Consider the following 27,304-nt stretch of genomic DNA (forward strand, 5'->3'; position numbering starts at 1 on the left):
TGATATCTCGATGACGATCTCTATCTAATTTGATGGTACGCAAATCCTTATCAGTGATTGGAGGAATGTTGCTGTCAATCATAGGACCCGCCCCCTGAGTTCCTGACTCTGTCTGTCAACGTGGAGCTGAGGTCAAGAGAAATAAAGCATGGCCACATTGTTTAGAGGGTATCGGAATTTTTATAAAAGAAGCAGTAAACATGTGGAGCTCACTTTGGGTATGTTGTTTCCTCATTAATTATCCATTGACAGACCAAGGTGGTTAAAGCGCCACTAATGTTATTGCAAAGAGCAGTGTGTAAATGTTTTTCTTTTTTTTTCATGCGTTTTGTTTGTCAGTCTGTAGAATATGTGATTATGTATAAAGTATGCTTGGACATATGTCAAAGCATATACATGTTTGTACATTGTGCCCAATAAGCAAGTCACTGTTTACTTTTTGAGTTTCAGAAGTGTTGTGCAATGCATCTGGTATTCAGGAGCTCATAGGTTCCACTAGTTAAAACAAAAAATCAGATGCAAATGATAAGCTAAATAATAAAATAAAACTGTGTTATCAAATTAAATTCACATCCCAGCCTTCTCACAAAGTTCAGCTTTTGTCACCTCATTTAGTAATTTTATACAAAATTATACAAAAAATGTTTATTTTGTCAATAGCAGAGTTTTCCTCTACACGTCTCTATCTGTAAGGATATGAATGTCTTTTTAAGCAATTGGTATTGAGGGTTAAGAAATCTTGCAAAGACTTTTCAATAGTGCTTAATGTGTTATTCCATGTATTTGAAGTTATACTGACATTGATTTTTACAAAATTGCTCCAGTAAGTTTCGGTTACACTCTTTGATTATCAGCTTTCCGTGTCTATAGGGAGGATTTTATATTACTGTAACTTATGATTTCTGTCTGTGTGTGGTTTTTCAGTATCCTGTAGATCAATGGCTTCCAAGACCCCAGTGGGTTTTATTGGACTGGGTAACATGGGGACACCTATGGCTAGAAATTTACTGAGGCATGGATATCCTGTCATTGCTACTGATGTCTTCCCAGAGTCTTTCAAGGAGCTTCAGGACTCAGGAGCACAGGTATAAGTATCTGTTTTTCAAACAATGCGCTAAAACAAAATCTATACTGTCTTTCCCACATCTTTACAGTTCTGTGAATGAGGCTGTGCAAATAATTGCCCTTGCTTGTCCTCCCAGATCTTGGATTGCCCTGCTGAAGTGGCTGATAAAGCTGACCGCATCATCACCATGCTACCTTCCAGCCCCAACGTCATTGAGGTTTACACAGGACCCAATGGCATACTTAAGTAAGTAGTTTCACATTAAACTTTCAACAGTGTTCAATTCCATACTGACTGAATCGTAACATATTTGAGAAAAATTAGTCTAAACTGAATATAAATCTGCACAGCATGTGTCTGTATTATTTATAATAATTAAAGGGGTCATATAATGTTGCTAAAAAGAACATTATTTTGTGTATTTAGGGCCCTATCTTGCACCCAGCGCAATTGACTTTGTACACCGATGCATGTGTCATTCCTATTTTGCACCTGCGCAAAGCGCGCTTTTCCCTCCACAGAAGCACGTCGCTAAACTAGTGAATGAACTTGCGCTCCCTGGGCGGTTCAGCGCAAAAAAGGAGGCGTGTTGCGGCGCAAACAATCCCTGGTGCTATTTTGCTGTTCCATTAAACAATTGCGCCACTGACCAGAAAAAACCTAGTCTAAAGTCAGTGGCGCGTTGCGCGTTGTTCATTATGCTATTTTAAGGGCGCATGCTTGACCATAATGTATAGCGTGCACAACGCGCATACACTTTGCTCATGTAATCTACACAGATGCAACAGTTATTTTTGCAAATCATAAACTGTTACACTAAAAAAAAAATATTAACACATGAGATGACGGAAATCATTGTGGTGTGCCACGAAGATGTGAAAAAATAGGCATAAATCTAGCTTACAAATTATCCTGGCTAATTGTAGTAATTAAGGATCAGACCTGTTTGCCCAATAGTGGCAAGACATATAGCCTAGGCTATGTAAGGACATCTGACAAATATGTTTGTCCGTCAAGAACCAGGAAAAAAATCGATGCAACAATTGTGGCTATTTCCTCCCACGCCTGTTTAACCGACGCTATTTTGGGTGGGTTTCTCCCATCCCCATACAACACAACTTCTCTGTCTTTCACTGCTCTTACAAGAACATCAGTCTCCTCGGCTGTGAACCGCTCCTGGCGTGCGCCTGGTAAATACGCCATAATAATAGCAATCCATAATGGAACTTGCGCACCTGCTTTTAAAGGGAATGTTGGATGATGCTCTGATTGGTTTATTTCACGTTACGCCCAAACCACACCTATGAATAATGGAGCTACTTCAGACCAACCCATTTTAGATTTGCGCTGGGCGCAAGAGCCATTTATCCCGCCGGGAAAATAGCAACAGCGCCGAGACCCATCCACAAAGTTACTTGCGCTTTGCGCTTTGACACTTGCGTTTCAGATCGTTAAAATAGGGCCCTTAGTCTAATGCAATGTGTTTATGCAGTTTAAAGTTCAAAAGAGACATTATTTTCCAAATAACGTACATTAATGTTGCTCCTTTATCCCCGCCTTCTAGGGCTGGGCTATATATCTAACGACAACAAGAAAAAAAAAAAAAAGCCATTATAAACTAGGCATTTGTTCATGGGCGTAGGTTTGGTCTCAGCTTTGGTGGGGACCTTATTCTATTATAAACACTATTTACCCTCCAGTACACTCACGTTTATTTTGACTGCAAGGTTCTAAGTTAAGGTACACTGTAACGGATTTTTGTAATTTGAACAGTATTTTACTGTAATATGTACAGTATAATACTGTTAAATGTGCCAACAGTATAATACTGTAAATAGCAAAGGATTATGGGAAAATATAAGTTTAGTACTGTAATTATTCTCTACTGTAAATCGATTTACAGTAGCGACAATGCCCGCGAAAAACTGACCAATGACAACGGAGACTTCTTTTCAACGGTTTTTTTTTTCGGTTGGTTGGGACAACTGAGGAAACACTCAACAAAAAGGTTAGTATTGTTTCTGTAATTATTTTATTTAAAACCGAGATATTTTCAAATGCAGTCACTTATTAACAGCAACCTAACACGAACCAGTGTTGCAAATTGAGTGAGTTGTGAGGACAATATTCCTGTAGTCAAGACTTTTTTTCTGCCTGTTTGTCAAGGCCTGAGGTAATGTTACAATTGTTACTGCCGTTATCATTATGACAACTTAAACGGGGTGAATAAAGTTTACATTGACTGATATTTAGTGACACAGAAACAAAATAAGCTTTTTTTAAATGCTCCTCTGCCTCTTTAATGTAAATTAGCTAAGCAGGAGGACTCTGTGGAAACTTTACGTTAACAGCAAACTATCTTGAAGTACAAAAAGAAAACGTGAGGCAACACTAAAGACGGAGGTTGTATAACAGTATTTTGAAGTGAATATTTCGTTTTCATTTAGTTTTTTGCTGTTAGAACCGCGGAACGTCGGAGGTTTGGAGTTGCTTGGAGTTCTTTTCTGGCGGTTACCGTCATCGGAAGAAACTGGTAAGCTAACAATAATTCAATGAGGAAAAGCTGGTGATTATTATACCAACGTTGACTCTTATATTAAAACGTTAACATAATCTGAAAACTGTCATTTCTATCTTTAACATACTGTTTAAAAAAGCAGCAGTCAAGATGGTTGCGCAGTTTTGTGTGCGAACACTGCAAGTTATCTGTGCGAACGCATTACAGATTTTACCACCGTATATCATAATGCATAGGAACCTGTCTAATTTTAGGTTCAATGGTGGTTTGCCGACTTGTCCTTGTAGTTTTCAGATTCTGTCTGCACTAAAGTCACACATGCTTCGTAAGCACACACAACCAAATAAGGTTAACTGCAGACCTGCTCAAACGGATCCTGTGATTTGTCAGGTTGTGGGATGCGAGCATACTGTACATCCCCAAATTTTCCTAGCTTCTGCGACCATTTAAATTGGCATATAAGAGATGGGGAAAACGTTACCTGCCCCTTTCCCAACTGTGAAAAACATTTTCATGTAAAATCATCTTTCACATCTCACATAAGCAGAAAACACAGAGAATCTTTGGAGAACCCTGTAATAATAGATGCTGATGCATCAAACTGTAGACATGACAGTGACATCCATGATGACAATGACATCCATGATGACATTGTTGTGCATTCTGAGGTTGATGATAATTGCAATGATAAAGACGAGCATCCGACGAGCTGGATGGCGCCTTGAATGGCAGACACCGCCGTCGGTGTATGAATGAGTGAGTGGATGGGTGAATGTGAGGCAACTTGTAAAGCGCTTTGGATGGCCATGTGGTCTGTTGAAAGCGCTATATAAATGCAGTACATTTACCATTTTAAAGAAACATTTTTGACAGAAGACATATTTCAAGAGGAATTTTAATTATGTGACACCTGAACAGGTGTATACAGGTAAAAATTCCAAAGGAAAGGACTGCTTTTTGCAGGATGTTCCAGTAAATGAGACCCTCAAAGCACTTTTGAGCCCGTGAGTCAGTCAAAGCACAGTACATTGATGCAAAGACACACAGATCAGATGACCCACATTTACTGGAGGATGTAAGAGATCGCAGGATTATAGTTTCTTAAGACATTTCTGAAAGACTATTACTGTTTTTGTATTCATATGTCATGCATTTGAGGTACACTTTAATTTTCATCATCATTTATGATCAAACTTCTATTTTGCAAGATAGGCAGACAAAGATATCACAGAGTGACATATGCTTATAAAGCACATTGAGAAGTATTTTAAAACAAGATGCAAGTATGTTCCCTATATATGTAATTAATTTCTCCCAACCTTATGTTAATTGCTCTACTTTTAGGTCACTGCAACTCCAGCAGATGCAGAGAGAAGCCTCTCTCTGCCCAGTACCCCAAGACTGATTGCACTTGGTAAGTCTATTAAAAAGCTTTTTTAATTGATACTATGGATGAGATTAAAGTTGGTCAACATCTACCAGCAGACAGATACCCGAGAGCTGACTGAACGTCTGCTCTTGTGTCAACATAACATGCATGCATCGCGGTGCTCTTGTGAACATGTGTTGAAGATTAATATTTTGTAAATAAAGTGGTAAATTATGTTTAATTATTTTAGGCAGCAGCCAATCCAACCAGGCTGTACATCACAAGCTCTTATCCTAAAGCTTTTAGGCTGCATTTATTTGATCAGAAACACAGTCATATTTTTAAATATGATTGCAATTTAAAATAACTGTTTTGTATTGAAATATATTTTAAAATGTTATGTATTCCTTTTTTCATTACTCCATTCTTCAGTGTCACTTGATTCTTCAGAAATCTTTGTAATATCGTACCCTTGGAATTATAAGGTTCTATCTGACATTTTTGTCAAAATTTAGTTATTTACATATTTTTATTCTGTGGCCACTTCTTTACATTATATGATGTAGTTTTTTTTTTAAGTTATGTACATTTTGGAACTTTTTATTTAGAAAATAAAAGGTGCTTTCTACATGGATTCCAAAAATTTAAAGCTCAATATCTCAGAACTGCTCAGAACGCAGATAGAACCTTATAATTCCAAGGGGACGATATGGTGACTTTCTGCTCAAAAAACATTAAAATTAAAATTTAAAACAATAATTTTAATTTGACGCGTGTGAGACACTGCAAAAGACTTGAGTGTAGTAGTCATATGTCTTTCTCTAGCACATTTTAAACAAGTAAAATATCCATTTTCAACTTTAAATACACATCATGACATAACATTGTGTATGTGAGTGAGTGGCGTTCACACCAAATGCGAAAAGAGCGTCTGGCGCAAGTGATTTTCGTGTTAAAGGGATAGTTCACCCAAAAATCTAAATTATGTAATTAATAACTTACCCTCATGTCGTTCCAAACCCGTGAGACCTCCTTTTATCTTCAGAACACAGAGATATCTTAGATTTAGTCCGAGAGCTCTGTCCCTCCATTGAAGCTGTGTGTATACTGTCCATGTCCAGAAAGGTAAGAAAAACATCATCAAAGTAGTCCATGTGACATCAGAGGGTCAGTTAGAATATTCTGAAGCATCGAATATGCATTTTGGTCCAAAAATAGCAAAAACTATGACTTTATTCAGCATTGTCTTCTCTTCCGTGTCTGTTGTGAGAGAGAAATTAAAACAAAGCAGTTTGTGATATCCGGTTCGCAAATGAATCATTCGATGTAACCAGATCTTTCTGAACCAGTTCACCAGATCGAACTGAATCTTTTAAATGGTTCCAGTATGCATAATCCACAAATGACTAAAGCTGTTCACTTTTTTAATGTGGCTGACACTCCCTCTGAGTTCAAACAAACCAAAATCCAGGAGTAATGCATGCACTCAAACAGTACACTGACTGAACTGCTGTGAAGAGAGAACTGAAGATGTTTTAAAATTAATTTATTGATTTTACATAAAATAGAATAAAAAAACTGTGAAAATATAGTGCAATCAGTTCGGACATTGTACAGTGCTCAATCAATAAATGCACAGCTAAACAGATGAGTTTTGAGTCTATATTTAAATGTGACTAGTGTTTTAGCACATCTGATCTCTTCTGGAAGCTGATTCCAACTGCGGGCGGCATAGTAACTAAAGGCAGACTCCCCTTGTTTTGTGTGAACCCTTGGTATTTCTAACTGACTTGATCCTAATGATCTGAGTGCTCTGTTAGGCTTATATTCAGTGAACATATGTGCAATATATTTTGGTCCTAGGTTATTTAGTTACTTATATACGAGTAAAAGTACTCAAAAATCAATCCTAAATGTAACTGGAAGCCAGTGTAAGGACCTGAGGACTGGTGTGATATGCTCAGATTTTCTGGTTCTACTCAGAATCCTTGCAGGTTTTGAATGAGCTGCAGCTGTCTAATGGTCTTTTTTTTTCCACTAAACTGCTTTGTTTTGAACTCTCTCACAACAGACACCGAAGAGAAGACAATGCTGAATAAAGTCGTAGTTTTTGCTATTTTTGGACCAAAAAGTATTTTTGATGCTTAAAAAAATTCTAACTGACCCTCTGATGTCACACGGACTACTTTGATGATGCTTTTCTAACCTTTCTGCTTCAATGGATAGACTGAGAGCTCTCTGCCTTAATCTAAAATATCTTAAACTATTTTCCAAAGATAAACTGAGGTCTCAAGGGTTTGGAACAAAATGAGGGTGAGTTATTAATTACATAATTTACATTTTTGGGTGAACTATCCCTTTAAGTCAATGCAAAGACGCCGTTTACGTGCATCTGGAGGTCCTGCGGCGCGAGGCGTTTAGCACGGTACGGACGCGCGAATGAGGCGAACTGAGCATCTAGCGCGATATGTGTGAGTGATTCAAGGGTGAGAGCGTGAAGAGAGAAAGATAATTCTGATTTGTCCTGAGGATATATCGCATTTAGGCTAAAAATAGGTTGGAAAGAACCTGCATCTTGCAGTACATTTTAAACATGGAAATATAGCGATTTGGCAAGAAACGTTGATGGAGCAGCAAATAGGGTCAGTACACAGCAAAATTACAAAACATTGCAAAATTAAAAAAAAATTTTTTATGGCATTCATCATGTTTTGGAAAAGAGCTTTTCATATATAAATTTTGACTTGACTGACTTATAGGGTTGCCATCCGTCCCTTGAAATACGGAATCGTCCCTGCATTTGAGAATAAAATAGCGCGTCCCATTTTGAATCAATACTGGACGTGGTTTGTCCCGTATTTTCCGAGTTGTCTTCAATGCAGCATCTCATGCAGATCATCCCACCGGCATTCTGTGAAGACTCGTCCGATTCTGCCCCTGATTGGGTAATACTCACTGCCATCATTGGATTGATTGGTTTGTTTCAGGTTCACAGCCAATCAGAGTCAGTGGAGGGCGGGTCTCTTGGCAGAGAGTCGATTTGAAAGAATGGTGGAAGCTGCTCCAGATTATTTTTTAAACACATTTTAAAGTTTTACCGATTTGTTTATTATGGTTAAGGTGTACAGTCAGACACATAAGCATTATTTTAATAAGAGATAAGAGAGATATATTTAATAATTAAAATACAGTGCCTATGTGAAGCAAATAAACAACTTAACTAATTTAAACAATTGCATTCTTCAATAGGCTACAGTACAATTAAGAATAGACTATATAAAATAGATTAACTTACCAAAAATAAAAAGAAAATAACAATAATTGTGTGTTTTACATGAATTTAGAAATGTTTGTAGATCAGTTATTTATTATGTGGTTTCACTGTTTGGATGGTGTTACTGTCTGCAAACAGTGACAAATATTTTATCCAAAATCTGTGTTCACGCCACCTTATACAATTACTAAAGTTCATTAGCAATTAATATTTTTATGAAAACATGTTTTAAGTTGTGATTTACCCTTATTTTTCTGTATTGAAGGTGGCAACCCTACTGACGATTTAAGATTCAAAATCTCTTCAATACAAAAACATTCCCTGTGTGAGTTCCTGTGTTTAACACGAATATCCACTTGATTGCTAATGTGACATTGATTTATACAACAGTTCAACAAACAAAAGGTATTAATATTAAGTGATGTTCATTTTAAACACAGTAATAGTCAGTATTTTTCGATACAAAAAATAGCTCCAACGAAAGCTACTGCAGAACAGCACCACACAGTAGTGTTTGTGAATGAATCTGCGGCTTTGAATAAATTAAGAGAGCCAATAATTCAATGATTCATTGATAATTACAGCCATTTGCTTCCTTACTGAATGAATGAATGCCTCACAAATAAAGATAGTGACTTGTTGCGACGTACTGGGGGTTTTAATTTAATATTTAAAGCATCACTTTGTTTTTACCATCATTGCACATTTCTCTATTGAATTTTTTATATTTTTTATTTAAAGCATTATTTATTTTATAAAAGTATTTGTAAATGTAAAAAAAGCAAATATTAGGAGCAAATATTGACCCTTAGTGAAAAAGGTGTAACTGCAGAGAGGGGTTACGCAGATGGATGTTAAAAGCCTCAGGGGGTACTACTCTAAAAATTTTGAGAACCAGAGCCTAGAGACATCACATCCCAGCATCAACATTCCCAATAAATTATCTAAATTCCCAAACCACTGTTAATTTAAACAGAAAAAGCAAAAATAGACTACTATGTTTGATTTGGCATGGCAGAAAGCACGCAAAGAGCTGTCTCTTTATAATCACTAAAAAGTGTCCCTCATTTTAATTGCAACCTCACAAAGGTTCATGATAATCTGTCTAATCTGTTCATAATCTGTCTACAATGTATAATTATTTATTTATTTATATAGTACATATTGCTTTTATTAACATAAAACTGCATACAGCACCATGTTATGACTGTTGGGAAATCAGTGGTTTGATAAATGTGTCTTTTCTTGTGCTTGCAGGTTCATTCTGAGAATAAACCCTGATGACACCAAATGCCTAAATCACAAAATCAAAATCACAGATCAGCCGGGCATCTGGAAAAAGGGTGCAGAGAAAAATCGCCAGCCTGAATCCTCTTGTGACATCTTTCATCAGAGAGCTTGTTGAATTCGATTGGCCAAATTATTGAAAGAAAACACGACTAAAACATGTTTTTACTGTTTGATTTGTTCTGCTTTTCAGAATGTTTTTCAGAAATTTTTAGCCATGTTACAAATACACAGGATGAATTCAAACACATTTGTAGAATGTACTTTTTAAAGTAAATGTTAAATAATGAAATAGTTAAACAATAAAACAGCACATTTTAATGACAAATGTTCATAAGAACTTATGCATTTTTGGGGGATTAAAAAACGTATAGTTTACAGCTAGTGGTTTTTCATTCGTTAAACATCAGTTACACCTGTTGTTAATTTCATTAATTGGTTCGTCTTTTTATACTCTGTGTTTGGTTTTGTTGCTTTGTTTTCTGAGTATTTTGAGTTCTATATTAAATAAAACTTGACTGCTGCGATTAGATCAGTTTCATCCAACTTTATTGCAACCTTACCAGTGACATGTAGATTAAAATTGTATTAATTTTGTAACAATAAAGCAAATGAAGCTAGACCCAAATCTACAAAAAAAGTCTGAGTAATATGAAATCAATTCTAGTACTGTAAATAAAAATACAGTACTTGTACTGTAAATAATAATACAATATACAGTATTATTACTGCATATTAAAATACAGTACTTGTACTGTAATTGAAAAATACAGTACTCATACTGTAAATAGTAATACAGTATGCATTATTATTACTGTACATGGAATTACAGTAATGATACTGTAAACTATTTTACAGTAAGTTACTGGCATCCAGCTGCCAGTAAGTTACTGTAAAATTTACAGCAACCCTTTTACAGTGTAACTTACAGGCTAATTGACATTCAGATACTTGCTAACGTAGTATTCTATCTGGGTAATACTCTATCTGGGTAATACTATCACCAGTTAATACTATTTTCCACAGAATATGCATTTGAAAGCCTGATCCGTCACTACTGCTAGTTTATTTTTGTGGCTAACTAGTTATTTTGCCTACTTACACTCTGACTCTGCTTTATGAAAAAGCTTCTTATGTCCCCTTTCTTCTTCTTGGGTGGAATATACAAAGAAAGAAAAAAAACGGAATATTAAAATGTTTTTACTCTGGTCTTTGTATGTGGCAGAGAGACAGCCCTTGTAACTTACCGTCGGTGTCGTCAACATGCGCGTGCGTGCACACACCACCCGCTCCTGCTAGTGCAAGCACAAAAGTAGTCCTGGCCCACGCGTGTAGCCTGTCAGATACCCCAGCGCCAATCAAATTATGGCGTTTCTTGTACTGTCATCGTCCTGGCCGTTAGAATCGATCCAAATAGCAGTGCAAAGATCCAGATAGCAGTTCAAAGGAGTTTGCTTAATATTGGTGGGAACAAATTTGTCATCTCAAAATATTGATAGGGACTAGTACCTAGCGTCCCCCCCCAAACCTACGCCCATGAATGGCATCCAGTGGGGACATAATTACTGATTATAATGACTTATACTGTCTTATACTGTTTTTGGTGTTTCGTATCACGGGCATAATCACAAAACTGCATTTGTGATCGGAGATATGACAAACAACAAGCGCTGCTATACACTACTCAAAACTTGCAATTGTTTAATCGGCGGCAAATTCTTTAAATATGAAAACGTAGTTACAGACTGTGAGTCAGATTTGCCAGACTGTCCTTGCAAATTTGGAACTGCCCTTTTATAGAAAAACACCGGGCATTGTAGGCTACTGGTTAAGGAAACAGTCCTCATCCTCTGTAAAATGCGCTACACACATCTGAATACTTGGGTTGAACTGTTCTTGAACAGTGTTGAAATACAACTTAACCGCTGATTTATAACCGCTGATTTATTGTGTCCTCTTTTGGAAGACCAAACAAAATAGTTTTGCTCTCAGAACCAAACACTCAGCGTCTCCACAACATGGTGGTGGCGGCAACAGCGAGAATCAAAGTTGTGCCTTCTATCTTTGTGCGAACATTTGGGTGTTGTTATGCAAATCTTCCCACATTGTGATGTAGACATGTGGGGGTGTGTTAGAACAAGTCGTTTTAGGTAGGTGTAGTTGACTCTTAACCTTTATAAAGAATATCTCTTTGGATTTGAAGTTTTAGTCTTTGTAACTTTACAGATCTTCTTTATGCACCAAGAGCTTGTAACACTCCAAAGAGAAAGAAAAAACTGAAATCGGATCATATGACCCCTTTAAGAATAGTTCAAGATTAAGGAGTTTCAAATTACTTTATGATTAGTACAAGTCTAGGCTTAATCTAGTTGTTCTTTTATATCCTCTTTAGTTTCAAGAAATTCTGTTCTGTAGAAGGCATGTAAAATGGAGCATTGAAGTAACATCATATAGTATTGGAGTTTACAGCATTTCAGGCTAGCTTTTTAATGACTGATGCAGATACAGATACCTAGAGGTGCCATATATGCTACAGTTAAAAAGTTTAGGGTCAGTAAAATTTTTATTTTTGAATGATTGTATACTTTTATTCAGCAATGACACATTAAATTTATCAAAAAAGTGACATTATTCATCAAAGACTCCTGATAATGTATGCTAAGTATGACTCTATAAAATTGTTTAGCAATAGTGATAATTAGATGTAATGTTTATTCAGCGCCAAATCAGCATATTCAGATGTTTTCTGAAAACATTTTCATGTGACACTGAAGAGTGGAGTAATGGAAATGCTGAAAATTCAGCTTTGCCAGCACATGAATTAAAATTTAATAAAATGTACAGACCCCAAATTTTTGAATGGTAGTACATAGTGCATTCACAGTTTTTTTTTTCCAAATGAGATTAAATTAACTAATTTTGCATAATATTTCTTGAATATACAGTGTATTGTTCATTATTCAGCTATTTTAAATGTTTTATTGATTACCTGCATGGCATGTTACCATTAACAAACATCAAAGAAGCATGAGCATGCAAATGTGTATAAAACACAGGCCATAGTAACATCTCTCATTTGAATTTCGCAACAGGTTAGGCTCATTTAAATATTCCTGGGCTTTTTGTCATGATGGTATTTAACATTGTTCTGTTTGATTTTGCACGCCTCTTTAAGGAAGGTGAAAAAAGGCACCCTTCTGATTGACTCCAGCACCATCGACCCTGCAGTGTCCAGAGAGATGGCTGCTGCTGCTGAGAAGATGGGAGCAGTGTTCATGGATGCTCCAGTGTCAGGAGGTATGACCCACCTGAAAACAACCTCTAATTACCATCTACGTAATAGTCGCTCAGTTTGATTGACAGGATCTTATTGTTTAAATTTCTTGGAAAGTGCTCAGTGTGGAGATGCAATTTCAGTGTTATGTGATGTTTAATGACTGAACTGTGTTTTCACGAAGGCTTTTATTGTGCTCAGTAGGTCACAGATGTGCTGAACGTGTCTCAGATTGTCAGTTTTTATTTGTAATCATTTTAATTTCCTGTACCTATAGAAGCTTGTTCTTATAGCTAATGCTCTATTCATAGATAAGTTAGATATTGCAACACAAACTCAACAAGTTTAAATTCTGCTCTTTTATTATATGTTTAACATGATTTGGTAAATTTAGTTCCTTTTAGTGAATGAATTTAAGTTTTTATTTGTTTACCTTAGTGTCAGAATAGCAGAATAATTTCCTGTAGAGTTAATTGAGGCGAAGAAACCTACAGTTTTCCAGAAACACAAACACACTCCCGTTATATTATGCAGATTCTCTGGGAAGGCTCTGTGACAGGGCCTTTAATGGCCTGAGCCATGGTGGAGGACAGCGCTGTCAGTAGCTTTCACTTTGATGGAGCCGTAATGTTGGCTCTCCCAGTCCAGGGACTTTCATATAGATAAAAGGCCATAAAGAGCTGAGAAACTGCCCTGGACAAGCACATGTTTAAGATGCACAACTTGTGTGAGTGGGGAAAGGTTTGCTGGATGTATGTTTACTGATTGGCGTCTGTAGTGCAGACAAGATTTTAAAGAGCCTGTGTGTGGACTAGGCTATAAAAAAGTGAATGGGTGGATGTTCTCAAGCCCTAGGAATAGACTTTTGATCTATTCCTTCTCTAACATCTTAGCGGTGAGGAATGTTTTTCTATTTTATTTTTGCAAAAAGTTATTGTTACGAATCCAAGACCAATTCATTTGGGAAAAAAGCCAAAGTCAAGTCAGGTGTAATTTATAGAACAACAAAGGAAAAAAAACACAACACTACACATAGGATGAAGCAGTCGACATTGAATAAATCCAAACACAGTACACGTCCAAAAACAGTACATCATGATCTCTACATTAAGAGAGGGTTTATATTTCTCAGTTGTGCGGGGCAACAGATAGTTTTTCATAGCCTCCACATTTTTATCAGGGCTATGAGGAGCATTTATCAGAGCACATTACAAAACACAGCAGCACTAGTACTTTAATAAAGCGTGTGTCCAGAAGGTGGCACTGCAGCCATCATGACGCCATTGTGTCTGTTCCCATCTCCTGTCCTCTCAAAGGTCTCTGTTGTAAAAAAGAGAATTTGCATGTGTGTGTGAGATCATGCTGTATTTTTTTTTTAAAGCTGATGTTCTTTTGATATAATTTTATATTCTGGGTTTTGTGTTTCTCTCTCTGTGCGTCACTAAGGTTTGGCACATCAGACTGTGTTTCTCAAATAATACGTATATAAAATGACGAACAAACTCTCTGTCTCTTCTCTCTCTTTTTTTTGCTGTCTTTGTCTTTTATTTAATTTCTTCTTTTTTTTTTGCGTAGATCTGTAATAAACTCAAAGGCACAAACCTCACTGTCTGCTGGTACAGAATTGGACCCACAACAAACCCCCGGCTAACGTCACACGCTCTGAAACGTGGGGTGTGTGGCCATTGCCACGTCTAACAAGTGCTTGGCTAGTTAACAGTAATTACCCACATTCCTCTGCTTTTGCTGAGATTGCGGCCACATTGTCGCTCACTCTCACTTTGCCGCTCACGGTGGGAAAACTTCGGCTTTCTGTGCGAGAGAGCATTTGTGTCACAGTTTTGTGTGTGGTGGGACTGGCTTAGATCTGGTTTTGTTGGGCTGTGTTGGTGCAATGCTCTCACGGTGTCTTAACCTCAAGTCAGAGTGGTATTTTCTAATGTACGTAACTCATAATGTACATTTTTCTAACGTGGTCACTTGCCGTATTTGCTTTAAACAGTTAAACTCTCCTTTGTTTTCCTTGACTTTATTTTAGGCCATTTCTGAATGTGTGAAATGATCTTCTTTCTTCTTTCCTCTCATTTATTATCACTGATCTGAACAGCCTGCATGCAGGAGCCGTCTCGGTGGAACAGCCTTCACCCATCAGGCCCATATGTAGATCTGCGCTAATAAAGAAGAAAATGACAATCTCTGGCTTTCAGATGGTCCTTTCAAAATACATGCAAAGTTTAAGTCACTCATGTGATCAAACAGGCTTAAAAAAATATTTTGATTTTATTATTAAATGATTGCTTTAGATCAGTTTTGACTTAAATATTATTGGGCTTTTTTCATCCATTTTCTTACATTTTTATACTTCACAATGATGTCTCAAACCTAAAAGTTTATTGTAGGTATATCTATTATATCTATTATTTTGTTAATATACTGAAAATTAACATACATATTATGTTCATTTTACAAACTATTATTATTGTGGCATCTACAATAATACAAAGGGCAACCTTTTTTTTTTTATCTATCCTTTATTTTACTTTTAATAACAAACATTTACAACAATGGAAAAAATGTTATCTTTTTACACAATAAATCAGTAATTATTTGCCAATCCATACAACCAATATAACAAACTTATTTTTATAATATAATATAATTATTATTAATATAGGGGCTGCCAAAATTTACTAGTTCTTAATAAATTGCTTTATAAGGAATTGGTCATATGCTATGCGACCTTTTATATATATATATATATATATATATATATATATAAATATATAAATTTTTGATACTTTTGGAGGTTAGGTGTTGCCGACTTCACATAAACAAAATATATATAATAACGAATTGGTAAAATATAATATATATAATCCTTTCAAATGTGTTTATAATGGAATAACCTTTTGAACCAAGTTTCAGCATAAACAGCACACCCTTTCCCATCTTTTATTTTTAAATGTGTGAATCTGATAAGAGTTTTAATGAAATCAGTCACGTTGTTAGTTGATAGCATTAACATTTCTCACTCATAACTGTAGCTTGGCTATCCTGATGGGACAGCAGATGCCCCTTCACAATAGAAAATCTGGGTTTTAGATTGACCCGAAACAAGATCACTCATGGAGAGGTGGGACCCCAGATATGTCCTAATGTAGATCAGCTTCCCCTGTGCTGTTTTTGGACTCTGCTAGCACGCTCATTAATATCTCTGCCCTCTGTCGGCCGGAGCAGGAGGGGGAGGAAGAGACTGCCTGATAGATAGGTGAGTGACAGAGGAATTAGCATAACAAGATCCTCGCTGGGAAGGCCAGGGACTGGGAGACATGTGTGAAGGGGGTGGACGATGTCTGTCCTGAACTCCAGATGGAAACAGACCCATAGCAGCTGTCTAGCCCGGACTTTTATAGCACTGTGTGTGTGCGTGTGTGTTTATGATGTTGAGTCTGACCAGGAAAGAATGATCAGATATTATGATATAAAGAGATTTAAAGACTTGTATTGTATTAAATGTATATAAAGTCTGAAGTGTACATGATAGCTGCACTAAGAAGTGAATGAAAACCTGTCTATCATTTTCCGGTGGCATCTGGTATGCACTTATGCCCCCTGTCGAGGAACTGTCATTCAAAACCCCCCTCTCCCACTTTAAACAGTCACTGTGGCTCCCAAAAGTGTTTGTGTGTAAATGTTTGTACCCGTCATCCATAAGATGAGTGTTAAGCAGCTTTTAAGTCCGCAATTATGGATAATTTTAAAATGATGATGATGGTGCTATTTAAGGAATGTGTGCATGTGTTGAAGAGCCGCTAATCAGCATCCTTAGGAGCCAATATACTGATGACTCCTGGCCTGGAGGATCATTGATTCCAGATCGGGGGGGTGATGATGGCAGTTATTAAAATCGTACTTCTCTGAATAATGAAGATAATATGTGCATGACTCTCTTGTGACCTTGTGAAGGGTTTGCTTTTGATTGTGTGTGTGTGGTGGCTCGTAAACTCTTTTGCCTCTGTGAACCTGTCAGTATTAGGACTGCTGGCGTAGAAACTGTTAATCTGTGAGAAGTTCTCATGTGTATGTGTTTTTATACATGCAGAAAGAAGTGTATTAAGTTTGCTTGGTGTTTTAATTTGTCTGAGAAAATATCTCCTTTTGGTCGTAATTATAGGTTTAGCCACATGAAGCTTGTAAATATGTTTGTTCCTGTTACACTAGTAAGAATGTTCCCACTGCATCAAAAGCCAAAAAAAAAAAGTTTCTTAAAGGCACAGTTCATCCAGAAATGAAATCTCTGCCATCATTTTCTCACTCATAGCGTGTGTTGCTTATTTTTCTTCTGTGAAACACAGAAGATAATTGTGAAAAATTTGTCAGTAGGGCTGTATGAATTAATTGAAATATAACCAAAATTGTGACACGTGAAGCGTGGCGCTGTGTTAGTTTACACCATAGACTGTATAAAAACATGGATGTCGTGTGCGTGACGTCACCCATAGGTTTCCAAAGAGTGTTTTTGAAGCCAAAAGTGGGCAGAGCCAGCCGTCGCCATCTTGGCAGCACATCACCGAGCTTCACTCCCAGATAATCGAAAATGGGCAAAAAGGCAGGAGCTGGTTGTTGAAACCACGCCCACATAGCTTGACGCCAGTGACAACAACGTCAATCACCCTGTCAATCAAATTACCACGCCCTTTATTATGTAGAAATTTAAGACTTAATATGATTTCAACAGACGAGTTTTTGTCTGTAGAGTGTTGTTTTTGACCAACAGTGACTTTTATTGGTCTAAAACATCTTTAAAATATCTTCTTTTATGTTTCACAGAAGAAAGTAAGTCATACGGTCAAAACAAAAGTTTAAGGAGTTTAGGTAGAAAGAAGGCTATGCATTTACTGGCCTGATTATCCAATATGGACAAATATAGCTTTGATCGTAAACTAAATGAATCATTGACATCCTCTGATATAGTGCCTATTTTATCGAGGTTTACCTAATGTCTTTACAGCAGTGTTTCTGGTATTGGAAACACAATAACGACGCTTCCTAGAATGTTCTTTTAAGATCTCTTTAAGGCCCTGCCAGCGCAGTCGTTTAGAGAGAGAATCACTTTCAAATCCCTATTGTCTGTTTGCGATCAATGTTGGTCTTTTTACAGTCAAAAAGAATGTTATTGATCAGCTCAGGAGGATAGCTGACAGATCGCAAAAAAGGACACGTGAGTTTGTGTGTGCGTCTGGTGGGGAGGGCTGAAAAAAGAACTGATTTCGTCATTTAGAGTCTTTATTACTGTCAGCAGTTCTAGAGGCTTGTAGAAAGACGACGAGAGGTTTGCATGGGGTTTTGTTTACACACAGTAAAGGCTTTGAGATCTACGCTCGATGAGTTGGTTTAAGCTCCATCGTCTCGCTTTGCCTGGGAAAAGAGGCTCATATCCACAAATGTAGTTTAATGTAACTTTGCCACTAATGAAACGTTTCGGCGTTTTAAAAAGCGAGTACAGCCTTAAGTGGCTTTTTCTGAGTGTTTAAGATGCTGGAAAGAGAGTTTGTGGTACCTGACACCACAAACAACTGAGTACATCTCCGTCAGAGTTCACGTCCATGTGGGTTTCTTCCTTATATATTTGCTTTTATAGATTTAGACTTTTAATCTAATGTAGATTTGATTTTGTACTTGTTTATTGAGTAGTTTAGCCATCCTGATTTGGGTTTTCAACTACCAATAAGAGCTACAGCTTAACACGCTTAACAATTTTGACCTTTTTAAACACATTTCACAAATTTTTGGAGTAGATCTAGATTAGGTTAGATAGGATTAGGCCTAATGATAAGTGTGAGATCATCAGTTTTTTTTTATCTCTTATTAAATGATTTTATAAATACACAAATACATCCAAATGTAATCGAAATATATATTTCAGTTGACATTATTACATTTTTTTTCTCAATATTAAAACTAACATTGCCTGAGACAAATACATAGTTTAATTTTCATAGCTCAGAGGACACAAATAATTGGTTGCAGAATTCTGCTGTTGACCAGTTAGAATCAACGTTAGATTTGCTTAGGCCCCATCTGCATTTTCATATTGCTCTTGCATTAACCTTTCATGCATTACTATTATCATTGTAAATGTGTTAATGTGATGTCTTCATTAAATGTGATAAACCAGTTAAATTTAAAAAGTGTGCAAAAAAAAAAATAATTAACTGCAAATTAATGCTTGTTTATAGATGAACAAAACACACAAGCACATACACGTTTCTTCTTCGAGATGCTATGTAGCGGAAGGTAAATGACAGACGCGCTGAGCTAATGAGATAATTATTGATGACGGAGAAGTACAGCTAAAATCAATACAGGGGAAGTCATAAAGTCTTTTTTCCTTTCTCCCTCACTCTCTTTCTTTATCTCAGTTTCACTCGATCGGTCTTGCATCAGCTCTTTTCTCTTAGTCTTTAATAATTAACTTCAGCATTATTAGCTTCTCAGTATAAACAGCCTATTCATTAGTGTTGACATGCACACAAACAGACCACTCACCTCAAAGCACATGCCTTTTCTCTAGCTCATATTGTATCCAGTGTGTAATATAAATTTGGATAAATTGGATCGTATTTGTGTGTTTATTTATATGCATATTAGGGATTTCATTTGCGGCAGATGAGGTTTTAGTCCTAAAAAAAAAATCTGGCCAATTTTATTACTTTAATTGCATTCTAATCTGGCAAATCCCCGGACACACATATCTATGTCAGCAGCATTAAAAGCACCCCTCCCATGTAGAACATGGCACGCTTTAACGTGATTGGCCACGCTCGGTCCTCTTAAGGCGTGGCGCTTAATTGAACATGATAAAGTGTAAAGTTAATTACCCCTTAGAGCTGTCACTCATACCCCAGGGGGAGTGTTCACTTAGGGGGAGGAGTGTTGCTTTAGTCACAGCTGTCGTACGCAAGTCTATGTGTTTGTGAGGAGGAGGACAATGGGTCGTGGTCCTCAGAGAGTTGTGAAGGATGATTTGGGCAATCGGCTTTTAAAGGCAAACACTCAAATGTTGTCCCGCTGGTGCCAGACAGCTTATTAATACCCTCCTCTGCTCCAAAACACACACACATTGTTGACTAAATCCAGGCATGCTTAAGGTAAATTAGAAGGTTACTTTAATTTTTTTTTTTATAATGCTCTTCAGCTGAATAATAAAGGAATGTTTTTTGGATCTTATTTGGGTCTTTGAACACGTAATATGCTAGTATTATGTGACCCTGGACCATAAAACCAGTCTTAGGTCACTGTGGTATATTTTATAGCCAAAAAAACATTGTATGGGTCAAAATAATATATTTTTGTTTCGTAATATGCATTGCTAAGAATTCATTTGGACAATTTCAAAGGAGATTTTCTCAGTATTCAGTTTTTTTTTGCACCCTCATATTCCAGAATTTCATGTTTGTATCTCGACCAAATATTGTCCGATCCTATTAAACCATACATCAATGCAAAGCTTAGTTATTCAGCTTTCAGGTGATGTATAAATCTCAATTTCGAAAAATTGACACATGCCATCATTATAATGGTACCTCCGCAGCATTTACAAATATACAGACTGAAAACTGACATTAGTGATTTTGAGTACATTTGCAATGATTTTAAAGTCATGACTGCGTTCTTTTCAGGTGTTGGTGCAGCCAGTCTGGCTAAACTCACCTTCATGGTGGGTGGAGTCGAGGAGGAATTTAATGCTGCCCAGGAGCTATTCACCTCTATGGGAGCAAATGTAGTGTACTGCGGCCAAGTGGGAAGTGGACAGGTAAATACACACACACATGAATGTCCTTTAGCCTGTAATCAATCAAAAACTGTAGTAAAGAGATGGTGCCATTATTGGTGCCATTAAGTCCCCTTTCACACAGAGATTCTAGAAAAAGAAATCACAATTTGTCCCAGGATCATTTGAGTTTGGTTCATTCACACTGACAGTGATTTTCTGTAATCTGTTTGTGTGTTCATACTCATCCAATAAAGATCGGTTAGGGCTAGAAGAGAGACAGCTAAGGCCACCACAGCTTATTGGGTATGCGCACATCAGTACTGCGTAATTTTTGACACGCTGAGCAACAATAATTACTGGATTTGCATTATTGTACTCTATCTGGAGTCAAGTGTCTGAAGTGCTTTTGAAACGAGTAAGTGACAGCAAGTGTCTTTGACGTGTAAATGTAATGTGTTGATGTGATCATCTGTTATGTCTAAGTAGCTGTAGCTTCGTTACTATAAATTCTCATTTTTACCCGGTATGTTATTCATTATATGACCCATTTAAGTAAAACACTAAACACTATGTGGTGCGTAACAAATTCCTTATGTACTGTCGATAAAAGGTTACTACAAAATCTTTAAATTAGATTACTTCTGTGGCTGAACTAATGTTTTGCAATTTTCTCTTTCAGGCAGCGAAAATCTGCAACAACATGCTGTTAGCAATTGGCATGATTGGCACAGCAGAGACCATGAACCTTGGAATTAGGTGAAGAAGTGTGTGTGTGTGTGTGTGTGTGTGTGAATGAGGCTGTTCTCTAGCCCCAAAAATATGAAAAAAAAGGCATTAAAAAGTAGTTCATATGTAGCCTGCTCTACTTTTAAACTGCCACATGATTGCTTTGTATAAGAAAGACTGAAATGTAAAGGGGTCATGCCATGACTTGTTTATTATTTAAATAGGAAAAAAAGTCAAATAAGGTTCACTCCACTTACATTAGGGCATATATTCAGAAAAATAATTTTCGTTTTATTTTGACCTTCTTTCTGAAAAGCTTTGTTTAGGCTTTAACTGCTTTCTACTATGGCTTTCAAATCTCATTTCATTTTTTCAGCTCATTAACTGTGCAACATTTGACAAAAGTCATTATACACTATTGTGTGTGTTGTAACTGATCATCATTGGGTTTTTTTAAGATAAAAGGAGTTCATATTTCATTGTGTTTAAAAATGTGTAGGCAATATCTTAGAAGAGGGGAAAATTATATTAGAGTATATTGCTTGTCAGTGTTGCTTGCAAATACATCTTAATAGGTTGGATTCAACAGATCAACATATTCTTAGAGATATGCATTAATATTTGCTTGAATGCAGTCTCAGAATCTAGTGCGCATGAAGCGATGGCATACCTCTTCTCTGGGATATAAGGAGCGTGTAGGCATCTGCACACTCATATGCACTTATACAGACTCATTTAGATGCCTTGGGTTCCTGGCTGTCATAAATCTCCCATGCTGCACTGCAGCCTGTCCTCTCATGCAGCAAACTGCACATAGAAAATGTTAAGAGGATGAGTGTTTGACTTATTTGAAGATATTATGATTTTCTCTTTCAACTGGAAAGCAAATTGGTGCTAGGGAGAAATAATTGATCTCTCACGATGGAGAATTATCAGCAGGTTTTCCACCTTTTCTCAACTATCTTTTGTTCTTTCAGTTCTCACTTTAATTTGGTACAGAATTGGCCCTAAAATGTAAAGCAAAAATCTATGTATATATGACATGTATTTATAAGGATATACATAGATGTGTGTGTACTTTTATTCTTCATTAATTAAGCTCATGGATCTTACAAGTTTTCCTGTCCTGTTGCCAAAATTGAGAACATCTACATTCTGAACATATTCTATTGAAATCAATTTCACAAACATCTAAAAGAAAATATATTAGTTTGATCATTTATTTAGCAGTAACTCAATAATTTTGCAATAACTCTGACAAGCTTGTTTGCCATTAACACTACAAATTCTTAATGATTGCCCTGATGGTGGAAATAGGGATTTTCACTGCTCTAGCTCTTTTCATAAAGTCATTTTCTATTTTTTTTTATCTTTTGCTGCACATCAGAAATATATTCTTTGTTTTTTTCTCATTATGATAGATGATTAAGGGAATTTGGTCTTTGTTTTCCCCCCTATTTATATTCCTGTGAAACCCGAAGCCATGGCTGGATAATTTCATATTCATAATCACTTCGGTGTGCTCAAAATTGTAAATATGAATGGGAACTTACTTCACAAATATTTTACTCATAAGAATTTCTAGGGGTACCAGTAATTGTGTCAAATGAAAGCTTAGATTTTAGTGAATTAAATAAAATAATAATAAAAGACCAAAAGGATTAATAATGCAGGTTTATTTTCACAGCCTACTTTGATCATATTTACCATGGGTACCAACAATTCTGACCACATGTGTGTATATTCATTCATTCATTCATTTATTTATTAGTGCTGTCAAAAGATTAATCGCATCCAAAATAAATGTTTTTGGTTACATAGTATATGTGTATTGTACCATGTATATTTATTAAGTATATATAAATATACACACATTAATGTATATATTTGAGAAAAATGTTACATTTATATATTAAATATATTTATATATAATTAAAATTTTATGAATTTAAATATATACATATAGATACATGTAAATATTTAAAAAATATATGTTGTATGAGTGTGTATTTTATATGTATATATACACAGTACACATTTTATGTAAACAAAAATTTTTATTTTGGATGCGATTATCTCTCTCTCTCTCTCTCTCTCACTCTCTCTCTCTCTCTCTCTCTCTATATATATATATTATGTGGAGAAATTAAGAAATCTGTTTTATAAGAGTAATGGGACCCCAAGTTGTACTCTCCTTTTAGAAAAAGGCCCTTTTATTATTTTCTCACAACGAGTGCTGGGTATCTCTGGTCATGCATGATATTTCACTTGGAGAGAAAGTGTCCCCAATAGACAGTTATCTCCCCTCTCACACTTTCTCTCTCTCTCTCTTTCTCTCTTCCTCTCTCCATCTATCTTGACTTATGCATGCATATGCTGCTGTCTTCTCTTTTACACCAGCAGGGACAACCGAGGTTGAGCCTGTTTTTTAAATGTATATATATTGTTGCAACATACACACGACTGAGAAGCTTTGAAACTTCATTTATCACACAAGCACCCTCACACACACAGCCTGTGTACAGATGTTTAAAAAGATAATTGAGAATTGGTAATAAACTCGTTTGTTGCCTCTTAAAGACATTAATAAAATTGTGGCCTGTGTGTGTTTGCTTATAAGACTAGTGTTTATAATCTTGAGAGCACCAGGGTTTGATGAAGATGAAATGAGAGCAAGAAGCATAGTGTTTAAACATAAGTCTTTAACAAAATGGGCCCCCGTTCTAATTCAGTGATCAAACATCAGACGCCTCAAGTTTATTTCCTCCTTTCCTTTTTCTTTTACTATAATTCACTCATCCTGTTTAACTAGACTCTCACATCTGTTTTCCTTGCCCTCGCTGCTGTGGTATTAACCTGCACACACTTCACACTCGATTTCATCAGCCAAATCTTCACAAGTGTCCTTTGAAAGGGTCTCTTTCATGTAAATTGGATGTGTAAATGGTTTGGATAATATCCATAGGAGTAGAATGAGGGCTATACAAAATAAGGTTTAGCCTCCCCTACACGCACACACACTCGTTTCTTGTGCCGAGAGAGTGATTTGTGTTGTAGCAGAGAAGCCAGGTTGCAGTTGAGGCAGTAACCTTTTCAGTCACTGACCCAGAACGTGAGTGTGTGAGTGTGAGCGGGGGGAAGGAGGGGACGATGTTGAACATATGTCACCGGTTGTCCCCAAGAGACCAAGAGACACAGACATAAAGGGGGAAAGTGAGGGAGCGAGAGAGAACGGGAGATTGATACGGGGTCAGTCAGTGGGCTGTTTACAGACATTAAACCCTCCAGAAACAACTGTCAAATGACAGCGCCGCTCACAAACACACACACACACACACACACACACACATTATTGAGATTACATTTTCCAAAACAGTCTGTAGAAACAGACACTGTGGGATGGACGGATGGAATAATAGAAAGGGGAAAGAAATAGACTTTTTATGCACATCTGTGTGTCCTTGTCTCCTAATTATTGCATAGACTTATAAAAGTGTTTGTGCGTGTGAGTGTATATGAAGGCGCGGCCCCCTGAATGAGAGACAGGTGGAGTTACTGTATAACTGCTCTTAAACACTCATCATAGTTTAATAGACATAAGAAAGCTAAAAAGTGCACTTTACTGTCTCACCACCGCTGCCGCTCCGGCGTGAGTGCGCACGCACACGCGTGTGTCGAGGCGCTCTTGATGTGGTCATATTTATGTTCTTGTTAAAGCAAGAGACTGCAGCTCTTAGCCCAGTTACACATCATCATCAGATTTCCCTCTTTCCCCCTCTTCTCTTCATCTTCTTTTTGTTTCAAAATGGCTTTTTGTCAACTACCACCTAATTTTCTTTTGTCTCAGCAAATAGTGCTATTTAACGTTTTTTTTTTATTATTAGTGGTGTTTGTGTCAATAATGTGACTCTATTTTGTTCTACCTATTGATTTATTCTAATAAACAGGAAAAAGTGTAATTTTAAGTGTCAGTTTAGTTTCTAACCTTTTTTTACATTTATACTCTCCTGATTAAAATAGTTTGACCACATTTCTGATTATTTAGTAGAAAAAACTGAACAAAACTATTATTATTTGAAAAGGTCTGGTGTTTTCAGATAGACCTTTTTTTGTCATAAGCCAAATCTAGTTCAGATTTAAAAATGCCATGTGTAGTGACCCCCCATATATTTAATCTAATTATATAATATAATAAATATTACTAATTAAGTAAAATTCATATATTCAATATAAAGTGGGACCCAAAAGTGTTTTATAATGTATTAAAAAATGATCACTTATATTTAATATATTACTTTTTTTTTTCAAAGTGTAAGGAAAGTATGCTGTTATCTTTTACATGATGGCTTTACAATATTACATGTGTAGTGATAGTTGTAGTGATTAGATCAAACCTTTTTTTTATTATATCATATATTATAAGTTTTTAAAAAGCATATGAAAATTACATGAATAGTTTTTTTTCCTACAATATGAAATTCATACTATTTTTTTCACAATTTTATTAATGGCTTTTAGAGGCAACAAATATCATAGTTTAAGGTGAGCTCTTTTAACTAAAAACTAAACAAGCAGCTAACTAGGCTCCAGCAACCATACACTTATCATCATGGCAGCTGCTTTCTTCAGAAAATGTCACAATCTTTCTGTCGTGTTTGCTGTCTTGTCAATTTTGTTCCTTTTATACTGTGTTATTTGGGTGCACATTCGTCTGTAAAGCAGCAAGGCCCATTTCACTCAGATCTACTTTAAATGCAGGACTGAAATCACCCTGGTTTCTCTTATGGGGGACAGATTGGTGGGGGCGAGTTAATAAGACAGCTGCTTGTGTCAGAGTTTTATTACCCCTGCATTTGTGTGGGGGACAACAAGCGGGAGAGTGGAAAATGATGAACTGCAGCTCCTGTTAAATATCAATACTGTATTATCCAGGCCTGCTTTCCACTTAGGGATGATCTGGTCATGAGCCTAAAGGTCAGCGCTCTGTCTGACCTCTGTCCTTTGACCTGTCTCTCTCTCTCTCTCTTGATCAGACTGGGTTTAGATCCAAAGCTGCTGGCGAAGATTCTGAACACGAGTTCAGGACGATGTTGGTCCAGTGACAAGTATAACCCCGTCCCAGGTGTCATGGAAGGAGTGCCCTCAGCTAATAACTACCAGGGAGGCTTTGGCACAAAGCTAATGGCTAAAGCAAGTCGAAGCATTCTTCTTTTTTCTTTTGACCACATTTATTTTATTAATTGACAGACTAAATGATTTTAACTGTAAAAAACTGTAAAAAAAAATAAAATAAAACATGTTATGTTCTCAGGATCTTGGTTTTGCTCAGGATACGGCGACCAGTGCCCAGACCCCAATTCCTCTTGGTTCTTTGGCACACCAGATCTACCGTGCGATGTGTGCTCATGGCTACTCTAACAAAGACTTTTCCTCCGTCTTCCAATTTTTACGAGAGGAGGGGGTGCAGTAGGTCCAATGGAAGTGACCCAGACTCTGGAAATTATGACTTGCTGGTTTATTATTGATATGCATGAGTGTATATTTTCAGAGGGATGTTACAGGTATGTTGAAGCTAACAAGTGTAACATTGAGAGTCCGATGCCTCTCTTAGGTTGTTGCCAGGTTTAGCCGTTTATAATTATGATCGGATCAAACTGTTACTCAAGCATTCTTACTTCACACATTTGCCTGCAAATGTTTACAGTCAGTCTTTTCCACTTTGAGCCAGTTCTGAGCCAATATTGATTTTATGTCCTGATTAGACACTGCTAGAAATGTTTATGGATCCATATGACATACCTCATCTGTTTCAGTTGTGCTTAAACTGAATCGAAACTGTGAAAATTTTACAAAGAAGTAGTAGGTCCCTTGTTTTTGTGGAATAGTTACATTAAAAGAATAGTTCACCTAGAAAAAGAAATGCTAAAAATGTACTATTGTTCAGGCCATCCAAGATGCAGATGAGTTTGTTTTTTCATAGGAACAGATTTGCAGAAATTTAGCTTTACATCAC

At 36.6% G+C, this 27,304-nt stretch overlaps 1 protein-coding gene across 1 annotated transcript; it reads left to right on the forward strand.

The window, feature by feature from the left end:
- The first annotated feature begins 52 nt into the window (after positions 1 to 52).
- On the forward strand, positions 53 to 27,304 carry LOC113120059 (3-hydroxyisobutyrate dehydrogenase, mitochondrial-like). The gene is made up of 8 exons (XM_026289904.1): positions 53 to 218; positions 925 to 1,085; positions 1,203 to 1,312; positions 12,690 to 12,811; positions 20,471 to 20,604; positions 21,245 to 21,321; positions 26,325 to 26,481; positions 26,603 to 27,304. The coding sequence occupies exons 1-8, from the start codon at positions 149 to 151 to the stop codon at positions 26,759 to 26,761; spliced, it is 990 nt and encodes a 329-aa protein (XP_026145689.1). The 5' UTR covers positions 53 to 148; the 3' UTR covers positions 26,762 to 27,304.

Source organism: Carassius auratus, chromosome 19 (assembly GCF_003368295.1).
Source record: "Carassius auratus strain Wakin chromosome 19, ASM336829v1, whole genome shotgun sequence".
In the NCBI taxonomy this organism is placed as follows: Eukaryota; Metazoa; Chordata; class Actinopteri; order Cypriniformes; family Cyprinidae; genus Carassius; species Carassius auratus.